Source organism: Oryza brachyantha, chromosome 3, assembly GCF_000231095.2.
Source record: "Oryza brachyantha chromosome 3, ObraRS2, whole genome shotgun sequence".
Taxonomy (NCBI): Eukaryota; Viridiplantae; Streptophyta; class Magnoliopsida; order Poales; family Poaceae; genus Oryza; species Oryza brachyantha.
In genome coordinates, this window is record NC_023165.2 from 12461503 (window position 1) to 12480448 (window position 18946).

Genomic DNA, 18946 nt, shown 5'->3' on the forward strand with positions numbered 1-18946 from the left:
AAATAACCCCATTTTTCTTGAAAAAACCATACACCTATAAATAATGTACCATCTTCCTTTGCACCTCTCTCCATAGTCCACCAACCTCTTCGCCATGGCTTCCCTTGGCCTGTTCTTCCTTGCGCTCTTCTTGCTTGCCATCTCATGGCTATGGGACTACATTGTTTTGCGCCACATATGGAGACCTTACATGGCAGCCAAGAAGCTCAGGGAGCAAGGAATCCATGGACCACGCTACAAGTTCTTGCAAGGCTGCAATGAGGATGTGAAGAGAATGAAGGCTGCTGCAGATGGCCTGGTGCTAGATGTTCATGACCACAATTACCTCCCAAGGGTCATGCCACAGTATCTCACATGGAGATCTCAATATGGTACTAGTTCTGCTTATATATATATATATTTTTTTTTCTCAACATGCTATTGTTCTAGTGCCTGATTGGCCATGTTTCATGGTAGCTAAGCAACCTGACTGACAATATCCAAAGCTAAATGCTCATCCTTAGCAATTTTTTTTTGATAATGGATAACATTTTGCTTCAATAGAAACTACAACCACACTCATCCTTAGAGCAAGTACAATAGTAGGCTATAAGCCAACTGTAAACATATTTTGAAGGGATAAGAGAAGAGAGATAAGAGTAGTGGGCTACTAATTTGTAGCCAGTTGCAGCACGAGCTTCAAAACACAGTGTGTATGATATGTGAGACCATATATTAGTGTTTTGTATTTAACTATTGTATAAATTGACTATTAGATTAACTATAGTTAAATTGGAGCTAGTAATTGGCTATACTATTTAACTTGCTCTTAGCAATCAATGTCAGAGTTAATATTTGTTTTTTTGGACCAATGAAATGACTTGTGCATAGTATCTTTTGGCCGTTAGAAACGATATATAAAACTGACCGGAGGGAGTAGATACAGGTCGTCTTTTGGCATATTAAAAGAAAAAGACAAACGGTATACTTGTAAACGAAAAATAATTGACGAATAAAAATTTTATATATATGTTTATAGTGATCTAAAAGCTAAAACTAGAAAATAAAATTAGTTGAAAAAAGACCTCAAAATCAACTCCAAATTTAAGTTTAAAAAATTTCAAATTTTAGGTTTTAAGCATAACGTCCGAAGCCAACAGATACGGACGATAGATTCCAAACGTAAATGTTGTGCAACAAAATTGCACATGTGATTATTTTTTTTTTCTTGGGCAGGAGAGCCATTTGTATACTGGTTTGGGGCGAAGCCGCGCATGTGCATCTTCAACTACGAGTGGGCAAGGCAGATTCTTTCCAGCAAGTCTGGACACTTTGTGAAGAACGACACTCACCCAACGGTGTTGGCGTTGCTTGGCAAGGGGTTAGTGCTGGTGGAAGGCACTGATTGGGTGCGCCATCGCCGGGTAATCAACCCTGCTTTCACCATGGATAAGATCAAGGTATTCTTATGTCTCTCTCTCTAGCGTCTTAACCTTGTGGGTGTGCTTGTGCTACAGAACTGAATATGGAGGTGCGCCCCAGAAACTATAGTAGGTTCGGTAGAAAGAACTTAGGCAACTTAAACTCTAGTGCTGCGTTGTTTTTGCCAGATTATTTCTCGGCTTTTGCACTCACGTTTTCCGAACCAGGAAACAGTGTATGTTTTGTGAAAAACATTATATATAAATTAATCATCTCATCTTTCTAAAATTAATTTTTAACTTAGTACTATTTAACTTCATCATTTATACAATTAAATAGCTATTAAAAATATATATAATTTTTCATCTACGAGAAGAGCACCCCTAGGGTTGATATATCTTTACATGTCCATTTGCAATTTCACATGACAGTTACTTGTAGTGAAAAAACGCCAGATATATATAAAGAAACAGAAAGACCAAAACCAAAATACTATCTCCGTCCCTAAATATTTGCCACCGTTGACTTTTTTATAAATGTTTGACTATTCGTCTTATTTAAAACTTTTTATCAAATATGTAAAGTTATATATATACATAAAATTATATTTAACAATAAATAAAATGATATAAAAATAATTAATAATTATGTAAATTTTTTGAATAAGACTATTAGTCAAACGTTTATAAAAAAGTCAATGACGTCAAACATTTAGGGAAGGAGGGAGTAAAAAAAGAATTCAAAATAGGACAATAGATAATATAGTATAGCCAGCACGTAAAATTGCTAAGCAATTAACATTACTGTCGTTTTCACATTGATATCCATGTAGATGATGACAAAAACAATGGTAGCTTGTGCTCAAAACATGATGAAGGAATTGGAAGGTCAAGCATCCAGAAACAAGAATGGAGAAGCTCAAGTGGAACTGACCAAACGATTCCAAGAGTTAACAGCAGACATCATATCTCATACGGCCTTTGGAAGCAGCTACAAGTTAGGAATAGAAGCGTTTCATGCACAGAGAGAGCTCCAGGAAATTGCTGCAAAAACTCTCCTGAATGTGCAGATACCAGGATTCAAGTAATATATATATATATATCTAGTACTCCTTTCTAAACCTTGTCAAATCCATGAACATGCAGCCATAATTATGGCCCATTATTCATACATATTTATTTTTCTTTTGAGTTTCAGCTACCTTCCTACAAAAGGGAACAGGAGGAAGTGGATGCTTGAAAAGAAGCTCAGGAGCACCCTCATGCAGATCATACAATCAAGATTATCATCAGGAAAAAGTGGATATGGAAATGATCTCCTTGGTTTGATGCTTGAGGCTTGCACTGGCACAGATCAAGGAAAGGAGCAGCAACACCAGCTCTGCTTAAGCATTGATGAGATCATACATGAATGCAAGACCTTCTTCTTTGCTGGCCATGAAACCACCTCACTTCTTCTTACCTGGACAGTGTTCTTGCTCAGTGTATATCCAGAATGGCAGGCAAGGCTTCGGCTGGAGGTTTTGAGGGAACGTGGAGAGGAAAATCCCAATGGTGACAGCCTCAGCAAACTGAAAGAGGCAAGAGAAAACTGGAGCAATATTTATGTTGGTTTTGTATTCCATTTTACTACCTTCGTCCCTAAATGTTCGACGTCATTGACTTTTTTATACACGGTTAACTAGTCATCTTATTCAAAAAATTTACATAATTATTAATTATTTTTGTATCATTTTATTTATTGTTAAAATATACTTTTATGCATTATATAGCTTTACATATTTGATATAAAAAATTGAATAAGACAAATAGTCAAACATATATAAAAAAGTCAACGACGTCAAACATTTAAGGACGGAGGGATTAATTAACATCTGTCTTCTTTTTTTTTCTGGCCATACTGACTCCATTTGTATCACTCTTCTAATGATGGTTCATCAACTGCAGATGTCAATGGTATTCCTTGAGACCCTAAGGCTCTATGGCCCTGCTCTTTTCTTTCAGAGGAAACCCTTAACAGATATCACACTAGGAGAAACAAAAATTCCCAAGGGCCATGCAATTATCATACCTTCAGCAATTATGCACCGAGACAAGGCGGTTTGGGGTGATGATGCAGATGAATTCAATCCATTGAGATTTGGGAATGGGGTCACAAGGGCAGCAAAGGTTCCACATGCCCTACTTGCATTCTCAATAGGGCCAAGGTCTTGCATTGGCCAGAACTTTGCCATGCTGGAAGCCAAGTCAGTTATGGCTATGGTCCTCAAGAAGTTCTCCTTCACGCTCTCCCCTACCTATGTCCATGCACCTGTGGACCTGTTAACTCTTCAGCCTAAGTTTGGTCTACCGGTTGTTCTAAGGCCATTGGATGCGTGAAGTTAGATAATCTACATATAACAAAAAAAATAAGAGAGTGAACTTTTTTACCATCCCTAAAAAAGTACCTCGAGTTCTCGAGATACCATATTTTTCAATGTAAATGTTTATGAGATACCATGTTATCTTTAAGGTACCAAAATTTTAAACTAAAATTTTTAGTACCTCAAGATACTTCTCAAATCTCAAGGACGGTAAAAAAACCATAAGAGAATTTGTATGTCTGATAATTGCCTTTATAGTGAATTCTTACAATGGATGTATCCTTACAAAACTAAATCTCTATCTATATCTCTACCTATTATTGTAAAAAATTAAAGTTGTTTTACGTGCTCATCCCTTTCGTCCATTGTCTAACCGAGGTTGTGCTCTTTACTTGGGTTGGGAACTGGCATGAAAAACATAGCGATGGATTAGCATATGATTAATTAATTATTAGCTATAAAAATTAAAAAATAGATTGATATGATTTTTAAGCAACTTTTCTGTATTTTTTAACAAAAAATTCACCATTGAGCGGTTCTTAAAAAGCATGTGCCCCGAAAATGATAGAACATAGGTTGGGGGAGATATGGTCCCGTGTGACACACCATGCTTGAATCAGTTCTAATTTCAATTGCATGGTTTCAAGGAGTGGTTTCCATCGTTCACTCCGCGTGGAATCCGTTTCGTGTAGCCTAATTTCAGTTCTCATTTTACGCCACTGGATTAAACGGAATCAATTGGGTGGGTTGAGTGTGTACTGATGAAGGAAAAATGTTTTCGTACTTGGGATGAGATTAAGTGGCAGAGAGCATGCATATATGGAGCTCTCGATCACATCCATGGTGGAACATCCGGAGGAAGAAGGCGACACTATGAACCTGTTTGGGAAGTCTATGAACCTGTTTGGGAAGCTTAAGATTTTAAGAAGCAGCTGGTGAGAAATCAGCTTCTCATAATTTAGAAAAGTTGGGTTTCCTAGCTTCTAGTTTATTTTCTAGATTCTACAACTCCAGATTCTCAGAAGTTAAATATTGTTTAGAAGAGTTTTTGATTTCGAAAGATTCTGTGAGAAACTGCAGCAACCAAAAGCTCCCCAAACAAGTCCTATATATGCTCACGAGCTAGCAGTTCTCAAGTTGGGTTTATAGAGGAAGAGACTAGGTAACATGATGGATTGAATGGGAGAGACGTCCTGCCTGGCCTAACTAGCCTTTGGCTTGGTGCAGAAGAGACAAGAGCACTTTGAACTACATATTTTTTTACATGGAGCACCACAAAGTTCTAAGTTCAAATCTTTATAGGAGCAAATTTTAGATTAAATTGTTTGAGGAACTAAGTTCTCATTAAAAGAACAATTTTACTATCTTTGAGAAAGTATCAAGAGGTTTCACTGCTTTCTATGTAAAATTTGGTACCTCTTGGTACCTTAGGTATTAGAAGATACCAAATTTTATATAGAAAAGAGTGGTACTTATGGTACCTACTCAAAGGATGGAAAAAAAGCTTCCATTAAAAAAATGTTGCATACATTTGGTTGGATATAAAGCCTGATTTGTGGGCTCTAAAAAGACAAGCTCAGCTTGAGCCCAAGCCAAAGCTCGCGTGAACTTTACCGAGCTCAGCTCGAGCTTCTAATGAACTTGGTTGTGTATATCTTTTATTATTTCTTGACCTTGTTAATTGATAAATTAATATAAATAAGCATTAACATATATACACACACAATACATTATCATATATTAACAACATATATTTATCTTGATATCTTATCTACTCTTTTATTAGTACGATTAACTAAAATATAATTTACTTATGAATAGGTCATCATTAAGATATGTGTTATGTTAGTTACCATCGAGCTCAACTATTGAGTTAGAGCTTCGTCAAACGAACTTGCTCGTTAACAACCTGATGAATGAGTAATGTGGTGAAGGAGGGAGCATAAAGAAGAAGAAGAAAGGCATTAGGATTAGGGATAACGAGTTTAGGCCATCAAATTATAACAAATGACGGATAGAGCTTCCACACATGTACATTAGATATGGCAATAGGCCGACTAGGTTGGCACGACCAGCTATGGCATGATCGGTTAGGCACGAAACCTGTGACGGACCATGCCGTGCCGACCCACGTATCGAGGCCATAGCGTAAGAGACTACGGGTCATGGCTTGTTGGCATGATCCAAGTGTGACACGTGGGCTACCGTAGGCCCATTAGTATATTTGGCTAAAAAAAGAAAATTAAGGCTAAAAAAAGAAAAAAAGTGAAAAATAGGAAAAAAAAAAGTATGGGGATAAATTTAAAAATAAATAAAATAGAAAAATATGCACATTTTCAAAAAAATATATATGCGAAAATAGGAAAATATAGGTGGGCCGGCCGGGCGATGCTCGTGTCGGCCTGGCAATAACTGAGCAGTGTCGTGCCGGCCCGGCAATAACTGAGCAGTGTCGTGCCGGCCAATGGGCTGAGGCGCCGGCCCAAGAACGGCACGGCCCAACTCCAATCATTCCCCGGCCGGCACGCTGGGACCGGCCCATGTGGCGCACGTGTAGCGTTCGCCAAGTGGGAGAGGATCCGCGTCCTCATTCTCCTTCATCTCAAAGGGGAAAAAAAAATCAAATAAACAAAAACTAAGTTTTGCTCCTCGCCGGACGTGAGCGCCGCCGCCGCCGGCTCTCTCCCCGGGCGCCGGTCGTCGTCGCCTCGCTCCCCCCTTCACGCCCCCTCCCTTACCGCCGGCTCTCTCCGTCGTGTTGGGACACTCGCTCCACCGTCCGTTGGCTGTCCCCCTGGTCGAGCTCGCCGGTAAGTGTGTGGACGGTGGTCCGCCGCCATTGCAAGGTTGGGCGTCCTCGCTCCCTTCCTACTCTTCTTCAGTTTCTTCTCCTATCTCTGGTTTGGTTTTTGTCATCACAATTCTGTGGATTAGTTTAGCCTCGGGCCTTTCGAAACTGAAAACATTTCCTCAAATCCACGACACAAAAATGCTCAATTGCTCCAGTTCAGTTTCAGTACCCTCGGCCTGAACCGCGCGAGCGCGGGCGCTGCGGATATCGCCGGAGATGTCGTCAGTGCTCAACAAGCTCAACAACGCCGCCGAGAGGGAGTCGTCGGAGTCGCAAGCCCTCATCGCTGTAAAAGCCCCCCATTCCTACCGCCACTCTCCATTGGTTCCCCCTTTCCGCTGAACCCCCTCAAACCCTAACAATCTCATCGAATCCCCCAAAACGCGCAGGAAATCCGCAAGGCGATCGGCGAAATCAGGAATGTCGCCGTCGATTACGAGAAAGACGGCAAGTCCGACAAGGCGAGCAGCCGCTCCGCACTAATCAGCTTCCAGTCGCGAAAACCCTAACCCCCAACCGCGTGATCCTTTCTGCAGGTGAAGAAGCTTGAGGAGGCGGCGCTGGAACTGGTTGCTTCGTACGTGGATTGCACGTGCTACGCCGAGGCGATCCGGGAGGTGCCTCGGGCGTACCAGCCATCTAATCAGGTGAGGGCTACACCAACCGCGGCCATTTTTTTTCCAGGGGATTATTCAAATCGGACGAATTTTGGTTAAATGGTATTTGTTGTTTTGGTTTTGCATTTGTTTCAAGAGTACGGATTTCGAAAAGTTGATCGAGGCGGAGGTTAACAAGGTCAAGGCGGACTCATCAACATCAGTAGAGAACCATCCCCTCATTCGGCAGTTCAGGGAGGCAGTTTGGGTATGTTGCGTGGACATTTGTGCTCTGGGAGATTAACTATTTTCCACTCCATAGATTATGACTTGGTTATCTCTTGTGCTAATCATTGTGGATTACAATATGGATTATGTACGTCTGTATATATATATGCACCGAGTTAGCCAGTAGCTTAACTATTAGTGAAAGTGTTACACTGAAGATGGATTTCAATTGATTGCATTTCTAGTGTGAAATTTCCATCACGTCATGTTTGGGGAAGAAAAATGTTTGTGTGTTACTTCTAATTCTTTGCTTTTTGTACAGAATGTTCACCATGCTGGCCAACCAATGCCTGGTGATGAACAAGAGGATATTCTGATGACTAGTACCCAAACTAGCATCTTAAATGTCACATGCCCATTAACTGGGAAGCCTGTAATTGAATTGACAGAACCAGTTCGTTGGTAAGTATTGTGCAACTGCTACGGCCTGGTTTTGTTTTGTAATTGTAGGGAATTTATATTGTGATCTGTTAACAAAAGAAACTTTAGGATTGAGTTGTGTACATTTGCTGGATGGCTTTCTTCATTACTCTCATTTTCATTCTAAGCACAACTTAATGTTCCCAAAAAATATCCATCATTAATCTGATTTCACCTGTTAAAGACAAATTTTTTGTCAGCTGCTGCGAGCCTTAGGCTTATTTTTCTCCAATTTTTTTCTGCTGCCCATGTTGGAGTCATCAGGATCTGCCCAAGTACTACTAATTTGGAGTTTTCATTGAATAATCATCATTGCATTCCAAGTATAATAGTGATGCATACCTTTCTAGGTTCAGAAATGGTGTGAGTTATACCAGTAGAATTCTTTCAGCCAATACTATTAGGCATGATCCTAGGTAATCGGTCCCCTAAGTTTGTATGGTCTTTATAAGTTTGCTATTCACATAATTGACTTCATATTGGTCAAACAACTACTCAATTTGTATATTTTGCTCAAAGGGATTTCTCCTAAGATATTGCATGTATAAAGCATTGTGAAGATATCTGCAAATATTTGGATTTTGTGTCGAGCTCATATGGCGTTTGTGTTGTGCAGTGTGGATTGCAAGCACATATATGAAAAGGTTCCAATCATGCATTACATAAAACACCAAAGGCCTCCGAAGTGCCCTATCGCAGGTATGCCCATTGTTTGCTTCCCCTTGTTTATTTGCTTTCACGGATGATCATTTCAGATTGTTGTTCAACCAGGTTGCCCAAGAGTCTTACAAGTAGGAAGGGTTATCTGTGATGCGCTGCTCCAAGTTGAAATAGAAGAATTACGTTCGTCAGGGCCTTCTGCTCCAAACGCTGAAAATATAGAGGATTTAGCTGATGATGAGGATGACGAAGATGAATGAAGTTCTAGAAAAGTAAAGAAAAAAAAAGATGAACCTTGTAGGTATTTTGTTCGAGGGCGGGCGCTGGTGATGTGCAGACTGTCCTTTTGGATTATTGTAGCTAGTGACAAATTTAAACTTGTGCTTGTGTTGTTGGTGTCTTTTCTGGGGAACATTGCTGCTATGTCCATTAACCGGGTGAAATATAGGGGAGGGTGATCATCCAGCCCCGCTTAGCACCTGTTCCTTTTAACCCTCTGAGTGCACTGGGCATACTTTGTGAAATGGGCAGAAGAGCAAGGTCCAATATGGTATCCGTTGCTACATCTCAAATCTTAATTATTCCATGCTGGAGAATCATAATTTCTAAGCAGCCTTTTCAATTTTTCTTTTTCAGCGCAGGCTTGAGAACCGCTTCGTACTTCAGGTTTCACTGGGAGGACTGGAGCGATGAAAATCAAACAGGTATTCTTTTACTTTTACTACATCTACTGATCTACCTCGTTTTTTCTTCATAATCATGACATGATTGGCATAAATATGAGCTAGCTTTCTGAAGGCATCGATGACTAAGCTAAGCGGTAGAAATATTGTTACACAAATCAGTAATGAGCAGTATGCTACCAAAACATGAGGCCGTACAATGCCCACCGTCATGTTATACTGAACTCAGGTCAACATAGGAGCGCATCAAGCAGGATAAAAGCATGCTAATGATATTAATGCTCTAACAGTAGCAGAACCCTCTAATGTTCCTGTCATAGCTTACAGCTTACAAACGTATAGGTAGTTCCAGCAGCGACAAATGTCACAGATAAAGTTGCAGTGACAACAAATGCAGACGAGCAGCTAGGTAACTAGGTCACATGAAAAGAGCTCCAACGCCTACAACTAAGACAAAAATTTCAAAACACTCGGTCCATCCGACTTCTTGATACTCACCATCATCTGGAGACTACCCACAGCAAAATCTGGTACAAAGTTAAAACAGTGATTAGCACATTTGTGGGTAGAATAGTCATAGGTGAGGATTTTATGCTCTGTGGAGTATCACTAACATGTGGCTGGAAGCAATCCTAGTGTTACTTCACCTCCAGATAATTTTGCAAAGCAGCTAACAGATCATAATATCATCATATCCATAGTTGAAATATCAATCACCCTGCCAACAACAGGCCGCTCATGAACCTGCAGGACTTTTAGTTAAAAAGCAGCTTACATTAGTAGTACATGAAAATTACTCATCATAAAACACTCACTGTCGCACAACTATTGCCCAGGGATTTCGGCACTTGCTTCAAGGACTGGAGTGAATAGTTGGCATCGTCATGATCTAATTCTTCTCTTGCTGGAACCTTCTCCGTCAAAGAGATGCCAAATATTTTGCAACTATTTGTGCCAAGAGCTTTGTTATCTGGCCCATCCTTTCCGAATCGTCCTGGGGAGTCAGACTTCTCAACTGTAGTTTGTCCATCTGCCACTTCTCCAGAAGCAGGATAAGGTTGGAGAGGTATTCCTTGCTCTGCTCTTTCAGTTCCTTCAGAAGGGCCAAACCTAACACGTCTATCATTCTCGTGCTTGTCCAACTGTCCATGCCCAAACTCAAACCTGGGCATCTTTGAATTTGCCTGCTGAAACATTAGGACAGACGGCAGCGATGACGATTGAGATGGAAGAGCTGGTGGTCCATGGAAGGCAGCAATTCCAGGTGTTGTTCGTGCCATTTGTTCATGGCAGGGTTCCCCTTACCGCGCAAGCCGTCAAAACCGTGGTACCGCGCTCCCGCGGATATCACACGGTAATCGCAAAAACCGCAAAAACCGTGATGAATTTGAATCCAAAAAATTTGAATTTAAACTCGCACGGTTTTCGCGGCTTACCGCGCGGTTTGCCGCGGTTACCGCACGGTTTGCCGCGATAACCATGGTAACTACTTGCTGGAACAATACATGAAAACGGCGGGTACCGCGGCTTCCCGCGTGGTTTTTTAGCCAAAACCATGTTTACCGCGAGAAAACTGCGGTTACCACGAGGAGACCGCGGGTGTGATGTTACATGCAAAAAAACTTTAAAAAATCAAAAAAAAACATGAAAAATAGGAAAATATTTTGTGACTATATTTATAACATAGGAAAAATAGGACATGTCATAAGAAAAATAAAAAAAGTTTCACATGACATTTTCTAAATTCTTGATATTGCAACATATAAATATACACCGTCATATCACCCTTATCAAATAATTCACACCAATAACTTCATTTTAATTGTTGCGTCACAACTATACCTACTACTATCCATTATTACGAATAAAACTATTATATGTACTAAGATGCACGTATAATTTTTCTATGTACATATTTTATATATATCCAACGTTGTATATTTGTATTTCAACATTATGTACCCTAGTGTCTAGTGTAATTAATAATGGCTCAACATAAAATATTCTTGACCATTTCCTATAAAATATTACTTGCAATATGCTATTTTTTAATTTTGTTTCCCGAAATACTTGTTTATGATTTTTAATTACGCCGGAAATACATTTTTTCATTAATTTTCTTGACAAAACTACACTATATATCAACATATACAACATATATTTTTTATTAAATTTTCTCAAATTTTTTAAATTCTCCTCAAATTTAAACTCGGTTACCACGGTTTACCGAAGCCGTGCCTCCGCGGAGGGCACGGTTACCCGTAACGTAAACCCTGGTTCATGGCACCGGGTGTACGAGGACCATCTTGTTGATGAAACCCACTACTTCCCACAGACACATCAACCAAAGTTGTTCCTCTGTACGGACGGAATACTTCTTGACCTTGCAAGACCCTTTGGAGCCTCCGAGACTCCCCAGAGCCTGAGCGATGGTAGGAAAATCCTGGGTTTCCAAGTGATGTTCGTCTTGGAACCCCTCTACGATGTTGTTACTCGCATCATTGCAGCAACCCCGCTCATTGATGTACTGTAAATGCCTTGCTTCACGTGGCTGAGTAGCAGCAGCAGTAGCACCATGAGACTTGAAACCCAATAATTCTTGACCTTGCAAGACCTCGTGGAATTGGGTAGATTCTACAAAATAAAAAAAATAATGATCTATATTTTATATTAAAAACATATATATATATATATATATTATTTATTATTATTTATCAAAGCATGTCGTATAATATTTACATATTTTTAAAATATAAATTAGTAAGACTACAATACCCATCAAGAAAAAAAATTGTGTATGTTAATATCTTCACAATCAACTTGATTATACCATTCTATTATTGTTAGCTTTCAAATAATAATATACCAACATGTATGTGCACATAAACAAAAACTACTCTAATCAGGTAGTATTTTTTTTATATAAAATTAGTGAAGTAAACAAAAGTATCATTACAGATAACATGTGTTGTTGCTATGGGAGATATCAATGTGTTGCAAGTTGCCAAAATGGTGTTGCACTAGGTGCCGACCAACATGCACTACTACTATGGATGATGTCAGTGTATTGTTAGCCATAGAGTTGGTACTGCACCAGCCTCCTGCCAATGTGCCTTGTTGATGACGATGTGAGCTGCCAGCCTCGCTGCTTCTACGAAAAAGTTTATATTGTGTATATAATCTCTCCTAATATAGGAATAGTATATTAGATCTTATCCATCCCAAATTAGTGATACTTACATGAAAAAAAATTATTTAGGAAGGAAAAAAATTAATTAGTTATCCTTCCATGATAAAATGTTTGCTTTTCATATCAAAGAATTATGCTAAAAGGAAACATTTACTTGCCATAGGGAAAGATGATCTGGATCGTTAAACCATAGATAGTCGTTTTGGACCATCAAATGTGTCACACAATTATGATGAGTAAAACAAGTTAGCACACTATAAGGTAGATTCCTTAATGGTGAATTGCAATATAGTTTTGGTTCTTGAAACCGATAAATAATGCATGTTTCAAAATTTAAATTTTAGCTACAACTGATAAGCCAGCAAGTAAATGATATAGCTACCAACTTACTAACTAATAAATTATAAGTATTCATAAGTTGAGAAACAAACTAGTATTTGAAAAAGAATGCCCAAACAACCTACATAAACATATAAACATATAAAGATTATATTGGATTGAGCCCCCTCCCAACTAGGCCCTAAGAATCACACCTCTTCCCTAGGCCCTCAATCAGCCTTGATGATGATATGTGGGTCGATGATACTACATGCATCATTGAGTATCATGATGATGACATGTGGGTCCATGATACTACATGCATCATTGAGTATCATTTGAGTCAACTCGTCAATTATCAATGAGCATCCATTAGTTGGAAGGAACATTCATATCGCGGAAAGGTAGTGTTTATATTTGGTGGCTTGCGTAGCGAAAATTTTTGTGTGGTCTCGATGAGACATCACTCCTTCAGATATATACAATAATCATCCGCTGATCATTCAAGGTCCAATAAGAGCTCGTGCATGTTAATTAAATTTAGAGGTGGACTCGTTCCTAAGTTCTTCTTTATATGATTTTAAGAATAAATTGCTACCTAATGATTAGGGGTGGACAGAATAGATTGCTACCTAATGATTAGGGGTGGACAGAAAGCTCGTGACTCGTTAGCTCGCTCGACTCGTGACAAACTCGGCTCGGCTTGACTCGGCTTATTTCATTTTTCTAATGAGCCGAGCTAGCATTTTAGCTCGTTAGAGATAACGAGCCAGTTTGAGCTAGCTCGTGAGCTGCTCGCGAGCCTAACGAGCTAGACCAAAGACACGCGATTCACGGCGTTCATTGATTCCACCCCGGAATGCATGTGTTCAGTACTTCATAGGTTCACCATGTGATTTGTTGGTTCAAACTTTAATATTTCGATACAATTTCATATGATTTGCATGTTTGAACTGAAAATCTGCTTATATAATCTATTGAAAAATTGTTTAGATCACTTTTCATGCATAGCTCACGAGCCTAACGAGCCAGCTCGAGCTTTGTAACGAGCCGAGCCGAGCTGAGTTTTTAGCTCGTTACGATGACGAGCCGAGCCAGCTCGTTATCTTAACGAGCTAGATCGAGCCGAGTAGAACTGGCTCATTATCCACCCCTACTAATGATTATATTATGATTAGTAACCATGGAGAGTAAAATGAAACACTTAGAGAGGGACTTATAGGCATGGAGGACTAGCAAAGACGTACAAGTCAAGAACTCAAGATGGAGGTACAAACCAAAACGACTTGTAGTATGATTCGGAGTCCAGAACCAGTCCGCACTAAAATGGGTGCCTAGGTCACATACGTACTCGGATCGGATTAGGACGTTCTTTATATGGATGGAAAGCTAAGAAGGTAACATTTCCAATGGTTCTAGTCATATGTCCAAACTCATTACGAGTCATCAGAAATTGACCGAACAAGTTGACATCTAGAATCTGTTCTAGTGGTGTGTCGCCGAATTTTGGCTTTTGCGTCATTTATCATGTTGGAGCCCATTAGATTTACGTCAAGGAGTGTTTGCATGACCCTGAACTCCATATATTAGTAGCCACCACCATATTTAGGGTTTAGGTTTTGCTTAGATTAATCTATCAAAAAATAGTTTTGTCGATCCTTCAGTTTGTGAGCTTAATCATTCATCTGCAATTCGGTTGTAATCTTTCTTGTTCTTGTTTGTGTTCTTCGATTCATAAGCCGAGATTAGCCTTCTTGGCAAGGTTAACTGGGTTTCAACACAGTTGATAACAAAAGCGTGTTCATTCAGCAGCCGGGTCGACTTGTGGCACGACTCCACTAAATCGATTGTTTATTAGAACCTTTCGGAAAATCGAGAACTATTGTCCACATCAGGTATGGGCATAGATAGGCAAAGATATTCGATGGTAATGCTAATGATGGCTAGCCATGGCGGCCGATTGGTCCGTGGCATATCAGCAAAGCTCTAGACTTGTGAGCAGCTCGAGCTTAGCTTATCCTAAGCTTGATTTGAGCTTGGCTCGAGCTCCAAACAAGCCAAACTTGAGTCCAAGCCAAAGCTCGCATGAGCTTTGCCGAGCTTATCTCGATTTTCTAACAAGCTTGGTTGTGTATATTTTTTTATTTTTTGACCTTGTTAAATACTAAACTAATATCAATAAACATTAATATTAGCACACATTAGGAACATCTATTTATCTTGGCCCCTTATCTACTCTTTTGTTAGTACGATTAACTAGGGAGTAATTATATTTTTAAGGGGTTATCACAAAGATATAAGTTATATTATTTACCATCAAGATCAGCTTCAGCTATTGAGTTGGAGCTTGGGTAAACAAACTTGCTCATTGACAACCTGGTGAAGGAGTTATGCAAAGGAGGAGGGAGCATGACGAAGAAGATAGGTATTGGGATTGGGGAAAATGAGTTTGAGCCATTGGATTATAACGAACGACGGGTAGGGCGTAACCGCACACATGTACGCTAGACATGGCAACTGGGCCAACCAGGTTGGCATGATCCACATCACAATTGGACATTTTCAAGTTTTTTTGCAAATAATAGTAAAAATATATGAGAAAATAGCAAAAATATAATTAGGCCGGTCGGGCTGTGCTTGCTGGCTTGGCAACAACCATGCAGTGCCATGCTGGCCCTACCTATCCGGTCATTCGTGGAGTGAGAGACTGATAGAGGATCCACGTCACAAATTTTGTCATTCCTTCCAAAAAGAAAAAAAAAATAAAACACAAATCATTGCCTCGCTCCTCCCCGTAGACTTCGTGCTACGTCACGTTTGTACTCACCCCGTAGACTTCTCTGCTTCACGCCTCCCTCCCTTCCGTCGGCTATCTCTGTCGTGCTGCTTCACGTCTCACTCCCTTCCGCCGGGCTATCTCTGTCGTGTTGGCCCACTCTCTCTTTCGTTCATCCATTGGTTGACCCCACACTGGTCCAGCTCACCGGTAAGTGCATGTACGGTGGCCTCCACTTCAAGGTTGGGTGCCCTCCTCCCCTTCCCGTTCTTCAGTTTTATCTCCTCTCCTTGGTTTCTGTCATTACAATTTTGGTGGATTAGTTTATAAATCTGCTAGATCTACTAAATGCCGCCGTATTTTTGGTTGATTTAGATGGAACGAAAGGTGGAATGGCCGATATAAATTTGTAGCATCTACTCCCTCCGTTCCAAAATATCATCTCGAGAATTCAAATTTTGTACCACCATATAAGGATTACTCCTCTGATTTATATGTTTCGCATCTTGTCAATGACTAGTGTCTGTTCTAATACTACAGTGTCATAATATGCTCGATAATACATTATAAAATAATAGTGTTTAAGGTATTATTTTTAAATATAAAGTGTTCAATCATGAAATATTATTTAGTATGAATAACTCGTAAGATAGTACATGAGTGGTTATTAGCAATAGTAACACGAAAAACTACCCAGGTGTGATAATGAAAAATATAATAGCTATAATCTTATTTGCCACTAAATAATATATGTCATGAGATGTCAGAATTATTTATAATGTACTATAATTATCGGATTTATAACAAATATCACTCACTTATTTATAATGTACTATAATCATCAGATTTATAACAAATGTAACAAAAGTGATAACATGTTTCACATAACTCCACCTTTTCTAAATATCAAGTAAATTTAATATTTAAAATAATATTAAATACTAAATTCACATAACTCACTGGTTTCACATAACTCACAATCTTTTCTAAGATCAGCTTCTAATGTGAGTTCTAAGCAAAAAAAATAAAAGGTAAGCAAGTACAAGTTAGGAAAAAAATCAATAAAATCATATTCTGAATTTGGAGTTGACTTTTACTAAATTTTGAATCAAACACGACACTTTGGCTATGTTGCACATAGGCGCGCTCAATTTTTGAGAACAACTCAAATAACCTACATATATCATTTACTAATGTATTCGTAGATAACCCCTTCCAACATACTTTTTTTTAGGCTCTTCCGTACTCAGCTTTAGATAAAAAAGTGTTCCCATATTTTAAGTTTTACAAAGAAAATGGCATCATTGTGATGATCGCATTTGCATGTCTTCCTGAACATCATGTGCTCTATTTTCTAATTTGTCAAAAATTAGTTTAATCTTTATACCTTTGGCAATACAGAAGTATTGATATCAACTTGCATTTGATTTGGCACTACGACTGAGTATTTCATTATTGAGCCCAAACAGATGACTACCTGAAAGAACCAATTGCTTGAGTAGGCCAAAAAAAGAAGCAACTAAATTTAATAACATTATAAATAAGTTGATGGCTTGATGTGGTAAACTAATTTACCTGCTTTTAGCTACAGATCCTACTAAATCAAACAATTTTCATTAAATTAAGTATCATCTTGCAATAAAAGCCTAGCCAACAGAGAGTAATATGCAAACAGAGATTCATGGAGATGTCGAGTGCAGAAGTTATCAGCAATGATTTCAGCATATCATCATCCATAGTTTACTGCAAAAGCATGGACAACATGCAGAAGAGAAAAAAATATAGAACACCACAGAAATAATATGTCTGATGAAGGGAATAATTTGATTCACTAGGTAACCATTTAAAAAGCTAGAACAACCAATAGCTACAACTTACATATTATCCAGGCCGGTCATGTTCTTCCTCTTCTTTTGACAAAGTTTCGATTTACCATGCTGTTAAGATTGAAAAGAAAAATAGTATTAAATAGACTATACATAAAATGAGCGAAGGATACATTCAAATTAAATAATAAGTTTTCAGCAAAATGACCTTTTTTTCTAAATGAAAGGAGGTGCAATGACAAAGTTTTGACTATCTCTAAATGCAAACTTTAGAATCAAATCATTACTTTCTCTTTAAAAACACTTTCTATTTGCACATTCGTATAGACTTCTCAACAGAATGCTCTACAAGGCTAAAATTTATCGATTTCAGTGTTATTAGAAACAACTAATTCATTTTTGTTGTTAAATGAATACAAGTTGTTGTCTTTGCCGTTTTCTTGTCATCTCGACATAGGTCCCTGTTTTTCTTTATCTCATTTCTTATAAAATGATCAAACATTCTAAATTTCTGTTGCTAACGCGGCATCATTGCCGCTGCCAAAACCTTCAATCTTACTTTTTCCTAGGTTTATTTTATTGTCTGAATTTTCCTAAGATTCTTTTTGTTGTCTAAATTTTATTTTTTCTAGAACTATTGGGGAAGGAGGCAATATTACTAACTACTAAGCTAATTGCATTATTGCACGATAATATAGAGTTTTTTAGTTCTTTCTTTTATGGGTAAAAGGAAGTTAAATCTTGGAGTTGTACAAGGGAAGAAAAGGAAGTTGAGCCTTTTAAACAAATAAAGAGCCGCTGATGGCTGACCAGGGTGTGGACGAGGTGGCGGCAGACCCGACGCAGAGGAGACAACGACGCACCTGGCATAGAGGCGACGACGGATGACCAGGTCGTGAAAGAGGCAGTGGCGAACCTGGTGTATCACAAAATCTATTTGGTTTTGACAAATTGTGGTTTATCCTTTTCGTAGAAGTACATTCTACGTTCCCAGCTCCCAATCTCTATAGTTGTATTTTTATCCATGCTTGAAATTATATTGGCTACTGCTTGTACGTGGAGTTTAATCTTGCCTCATATGTACATGTTATTGGTAATAAAATTATGATTATGATTTATCTAGAATATTATATTCTTGGTTCTCGTTGCATAGGTAAAAATATTCATGCGTAGTGCGATGCACTTTGCACATTACATTCAGAATTAAGCATGCAAGGAAATAATTGACACTTTCTTGATCAACACCTAACTTTCTTCATGTCTCTTTGTTTGTAATTGTTTCACTTTTTTCAGTAGCTTATTGTCAAGTTTCTTGACAGGTATCGTCATCAGCAAGATTGTTAAAAAACACCATATACACCTATGTGGAAAAATGAAGCTATACTTTCATTATATTTGCTAACCTACAACCAAATTGTCCCAGAGCTGAACTGATTGACATGCGGAATTAGATTGACAACTTGTGGTTTCAGAACTTCAAACATATTACAAAATTGCTTTTATTCACGGTTATTGTTATTTCATATTTTCTATACATGTAGTAATATCCTTATTATGAAGAGAAAAGCTCTTTGA

At 38.6% G+C, this 18946-nt stretch overlaps 2 protein-coding genes and 1 pseudogene across 9 annotated transcripts; 2 read left to right on the forward strand and 1 right to left on the reverse strand.

Moving 5' to 3' along the window:
* The first annotated feature begins 91 nt into the window (after positions 1–91).
* On the forward strand, positions 92–4129 carry LOC102701987 (cytochrome P450 709B2-like). Its single transcript, XM_015835030.1, has 5 exons — positions 92–371; positions 1216–1439; positions 2234–2484; positions 2599–2980; positions 3348–4129. Exons 1-5 carry the CDS (start codon positions 95–97, stop codon positions 3777–3779), a joined length of 1566 nt encoding a protein of 521 aa, XP_015690516.1. The 5' UTR covers positions 92–94; the 3' UTR covers positions 3780–4129.
* Positions 4130–6370: 2241 nt separating this feature from the next.
* On the forward strand, positions 6371–18431 carry LOC102702266 (E3 SUMO-protein ligase MMS21-like). 8 transcript variants are annotated; one of them, XM_015834230.1, is made up of 10 exons: positions 6371–6573; positions 6775–6902; positions 7004–7075; positions 7151–7261; positions 7368–7478; positions 7761–7900; positions 8535–8617; positions 8690–9128; positions 9215–9282; positions 18185–18431. In XM_015834230.1, the coding sequence occupies exons 2-8, from the start codon at positions 6831–6833 to the stop codon at positions 8836–8838; spliced, it is 738 nt and encodes a 245-aa protein (XP_015689716.1). In that variant the 5' UTR covers positions 6371–6573; positions 6775–6830; the 3' UTR covers positions 8839–9128; positions 9215–9282; positions 18185–18431. The 8 variants fall into 8 exon arrangements, with proteins under 8 accessions (XP_015689716.1, XP_015689718.1, XP_040378683.1 ...); XM_015834232.1 differs by having other exon boundaries at positions 9220–9282; XM_040522749.1 differs by lacking the exon at positions 18185–18431 and adding an exon at positions 10098–10183 and having other exon boundaries at positions 6770–6902.
* Positions 9940–11899, reverse strand: LOC107303761 (annotated as a pseudogene).
* Positions 18432–18946: the final 515 nt, after the last annotated feature.